Source organism: Pygoscelis adeliae, unplaced genomic scaffold (assembly GCF_000699105.1).
Source record: "Pygoscelis adeliae isolate BGI_AS28 unplaced genomic scaffold, ASM69910v1 Scaffold545, whole genome shotgun sequence".
NCBI classification, from domain to species: Eukaryota; Metazoa; Chordata; class Aves; order Sphenisciformes; family Spheniscidae; genus Pygoscelis; species Pygoscelis adeliae.
Genome location: NW_008824746.1, coordinates 1,079,363 through 1,084,254, shown reverse-complemented (window position 1 = coordinate 1,084,254; position 4,892 = coordinate 1,079,363). Strand labels below are relative to the sequence as shown.

The window sequence follows — 4,892 nt, the reverse complement described above, 5'->3', positions numbered from 1 at the left end:
TTCCTGCTGTAAATTCATTCAAAATAAATCTTGCAAAACTACTGGGCTTCAACATCACCTTTTGTGTGGTGGTGTGTTTTTTTTCCTATGACGAGGGAAGGACAGAAGCATGCACTCCACACAAGTCCACCGTTGGCAAGTGTTGATAGTGTTTCCAGCTCCTCCACATTTCAGTAGCCTTTTCTCACTGAGCTTATTCAACACAGTGACTCTTTCTGTTTTCTTACTCTTCTATTTAATTGTGAGTTCACGTCTCTAACTGGATAAAAGTGAACGGATTCATCTCCCTTTTTGAGAGGGATAAAATAAATGAAAAATGCATCATAATATAAGGCAGTAGCACTTGAAAAGTTGAGAGCTTGCAGCTGAATTTCAGAAAGAGGGTAGATGGGAGCTAGTTCACCTCTCATTGGTGCTGTGATGCCGCTTGCACTGACAGAATATGTTGGGCTGTAAGAAGCTGTGTTTCTGTTGGGCACACACGGTTCTTCTGCCAGCTTCCTCTGGGAGTTGTGGGGGAATACAGTCTGGAAAATATGGGAACTCATGAGAAGCTGCCTAACATGTTATCTAGCCTGCAGAGAATAGATGCTGCTTCCCATCAAACCCTTTCAATGTTTTCTTGTAAGTCAGTTTTACTTGGGTATCTTCTCCCTATTAGTAAACACCCTTCTGGCGGCTGTCAGGTATAGTTCTAGCTGAGTTTAGAGAATTAGGATTTCAAGTCACAAGTGCAGTCCTGCAGTATTTAGGCAGACAAAATCCCTATTTGCCCACAAAATGATTTGTTGAGCTTTCAGTAAACACTTGGGTCCTGTTATCTTGCTTCTACTACAGTGATGCAAGGGAAGAACGTAATTCATATTGAAGTTTGGTGCCCTGAAGATTCACTTGATACGCTTAATATAGATTAGGAGGTCTCTGAGTCAGCCTGTATCTCTTTCCTTTAGTCTGTAAATCATTAATCCTTGCTTTACTGGCTGCTGGGCCACTTGATGCCACCTGATGCATATATTATGTGCACTTAAGTGTTAAGGATGTTAACCAACAAGTTAGAAGAAGAATATTCAGGAGCTAGCACAGAAGAGGGCAGTAGGTGTAGGAATGCCATGTCTGTTAAATAAAAGACACAAGATACATACTAATCTTGTTTGATAGGGCTTAACCAGTGTTTTTATATAAAACTCTCTGATAGGAACAGGATGGGACCTATTTTCTTGTCAAGTCCAGTCCTCTGTCATAAGCAACTACCTATATATTCCTTTTAAAAGCCAATCAAACTCCATCTAAAGCAGTTGTTTCCCACTTCTGCCGCTGCTCTTGGGAGTCTGACCTGCAGTTTCATTTCTCTGATGGTTTTCAGACATCTGGTTTCCCTCCTACCTGATTTTTAGGACTCATTTCTGTGCCAGCATTGTTCATCAGCTTAATGAGAGCCAGCCTCTTCCTAGGTTCTTCGCTCTAACCCATTTTTAGAGATCAGTTGTTTTGCTGGATTGGATAAGCCAAGATCTTTGTGTTGTTTCATGCAGTAGCTTTGTTACCATTTGCTATTCATAATGGTTTTTCTGCCCAGGAAGCTATGTAAGCTGGGCTGCATAGCCTGACTGTCTTCATTGGCTTTTTGGGATGATCTGTCTGAAAACTGAAATGACACGATGATAATAATAGCTCAGAAATCGCAAGCTTGCAGGAGTTGCCAGTATGGATACAAGGGGACCATGTAACTGTATGTTTTGCTGCTAGTAAGTAATTGTCTTGAAACCGATGTGCTAGACTTGAGGAACTGATTATTTTTTTTAGCATTTTATTTATTTATTTTCTCTAGAGAGGGAATAATTTTAACTTTAAAGTCAATTGGTTGGTAGGTCCCTAATCCTGTTGTTTCGCTGGGGTTTTTTTTGTTTGTTTTGCTGACATTGTTGAGTTTCAGTCAAAGATACTGTGGCAGAGAAATTCAGAGAGCCCTCCTTTGTGTGCTGTTGAGACTTAAAGTCATGTAATGATCATTGGTAAGCGACAAAGACCCACCTTTTAGGAATTTTCAGAGTAAAGTTAAAATCCATTGGAGCCTGACAAGATGCAAGGGGAAAAAAAGGCGCACAGAGGTCTATCTATTACACATAAAGCAATGTCTGATTCCTAAGAGGGTGCAGTGAGGCAGAAGTATTCCTTTGTATTAACTTCAAAGGGACATATCTGGAATCCAGGTTCTGTGACTGACATGCATTGAAATGAAATCTGTTGGTATATAAATTGGATAAAAACCTTCTTGATGTCCTATACAGAAGCTAGACCAATGGCTGACTGTATACCAGGTTGTAGGCAACATCTTCTGGTTTGGACAGAGTGGCCTGGTAGCTGGGGGAAGCAGGTACACACAAGCTCTGCAGGGAAATGTCAGAACCAAATAGCATAAAACTTGCTGTTTATCATCATCAAAATCATTACATTTGTGGTGGTGCTTTCCAAGTGGAGGATACCTACATACAGCCAAGGTAAAAGCAGCAGATACTTGCTCTGTAATAACTAGTATTTTTACAGAGAAAGTAAATGCAGTGGAAGTATCTCAAGAAATATATACTGCTTTCTATAGAGCTACAGTTTTCAGAGAAGACATTTTGACTGGCCTGCGTGGATACAATTGCCATTGCTAATTGTTACTGTTTTTACTAGGTGATGCTGGAATGAAACACCTGTTTCAGGAGTGCTGCCTTTTCATTCTTTCTGTCTTCCTTTATGAGCAGAGATTTGTTTGCATGTATGTACCCGATTAGAGAAGCAGGCAACGTGGTGTATAAAGTTACTGTTTTTCTGCTCTCCTGCTGATGCCCACACAGGACTCTGTACAGTCACCTCTTGTTTTCAGAGGCAGGTTGTTTTTGTGTACTGCTGGTAGGACTTCTCATGGGAAAGGAGGTCATTGCTATCTGGTGCTGACCCTGTGACTGTAGGAAATCTGAATGAGAATGCTTTAATGGTATGTTTTGGGCCTTAGCCCATTAACATCTGTGAAATTCCACAACACTCTTGAACAAAAGGCAACATGGCATTCATATCTTTTGTGTAGCCTTAAGCACTTACTGTGTAGGTAAACAGTTCCAGAGCAGTTCCCGGTTTTCTCCTCTGCTTTCACATGTTTGTAATTTTCCAGAACATTCACGCTTTGCAGCAAAATCAAAGATGCTTGTTCTCTGTCTCAAGAAGATATTTTTTAAATATCTCAGATATTGAAACATGTGAATAGATGTTGAAACAAAATTCTTTCTGCTGTTTTTGAGAACTGAAGACAGATTACAGTGCCCATTTTACTATAATAAGTAAACTTAGCAAAATATTATTCCCCTATATCATCAGGTTGTATACTCAGCTGCACAAAGATCTACATTTGCAGGGGCAGTTGAAATCTCTCTTAATGTAGGACTGTTAATAAGGATGTTTATAATTAAGGATGTTTATAATTAAGCAGCTCTCGTAGTTCAGTAGTGGTACAGGGGTAAGAGGACTAGGTCCTCAGTATGTGCTTATGTTACACCTATAAAGATGAAGCTGGTTCCCTGGGAAGGTATGTTTTATTAAATTCAGTTCTGCTAAGCTCTATTAAATTGGGGTTGTGTAGGCGGAATCTTTCTCTGGACACTGACAAATCTCTTACCTACTGCTTTTCAAATATTCCTGCGGGACTTCAGGCCTTGCCACACTCAGGCTATACTTCTGGGTAGAACAATGTCTCTGCTTTTGTTATGTCCTAAAATAAGTTAATTGAAACATAGGCTTCAAACTAAGTTGTGGAGTAAATCTTAATTCTGCTCTAGATAATGCCACTACTTGTTATGTCTTCACATGACTTGTCTTTGAACTCAGTGGAGAACAAGGCAAAAACTATGATATTAATAGCTCTGTTTATACATTTTTAATGCATTCGATTCGTTGTGGATAGCTTCATTAATGTTAAATGTGGTTCTAAATATGGACGGATATAAGTGTTTTCTTTTGAAAACCTTTGATGGAGTCTAGCATGCAGGCTGGCCTCTTGTATTAACTTTGGTTCTGTTCACGTTTTCTTTCTCTTTGTTTCAGGAGCTATTGTGACAATCTTGGCTACCACCCGTTAAGTGCTGCTGACTTTGGAAAGATCATGAAAAATGTCTTTCCAAATATGAAGGCCCGTCGTCTAGGCACAAGAGGCAAATCAAAATATCCTTTGCTAGAACACTTCTCAGTACATTCTTCTGCACTTGCCTGGAGAACATCTGTCACTATGGCTTAACTACCAGCTAAATGTAGAAGTAATGTTAAATTAAAAAATGCAGACACTTTCCCAACGTTCTTTAAAAATTACTAATTGCTGTAGGGTTAGGCTGCAAGATATAACTTTGGAAACAAGTACTTAAATGTAGGTTCTGGCGCTTAGTTGTCACAGCAGTGAGGAATCAAAGAAGCTTTATCATTTAGTGCAAAGGGAGATACTGGAATAAAGGAACTTGCCTTATATACGTGCAGTAACTAATATTTTATGAGTACAGCTCAGAATTATCAGAATGTTTCTTGCTTTTGTATTAGACTTGTGCACACCAGTAATTTAAAAGTTTGTTGAAAGCCAAAGGTCCTTCTTAAGCTGTGCTACAGATATTTCGTAAAACTGCCTCTCTTCAACCATTAGTATTGCTTGAAAGAGAAGAGGGAACTGGGAAGTCATCACAAAAGCTGACTTCAGGCTTGGAAGGCATGATCCGAGGTTTGTCCTGTCATCAGAAGTGGGAGATGGCTTCCTTTGCTGCATGGTGCAGACCTCCTGAGATAGGAAAGACAGTTCGGAGCAAGAGCTTCTAGGATGGGCAGCACTCTCTCCCTCTTGACTGCAGAGTCTTGCTCCCCGTGCCAAAGTTGGA

General features: G+C 39.9%; 1 protein-coding gene across 1 annotated transcript in view; it reads left to right on the top strand.

The window, feature by feature from the left end:
• The window catches only part of RFX7 (regulatory factor X, 7), a 19,474-nt gene that overhangs the window by 2,734 nt on the left and 11,848 nt on the right, over nucleotides 1-4,892 (top strand). The window contains exon 3 of the mRNA XM_009323419.1: nucleotides 4,081-4,197. Within this exon, the coding sequence (XP_009321694.1) occupies nucleotides 4,081-4,197 (117 nt within the window). The remainder of the gene's footprint in view (nucleotides 1-4,080; nucleotides 4,198-4,892) is intronic.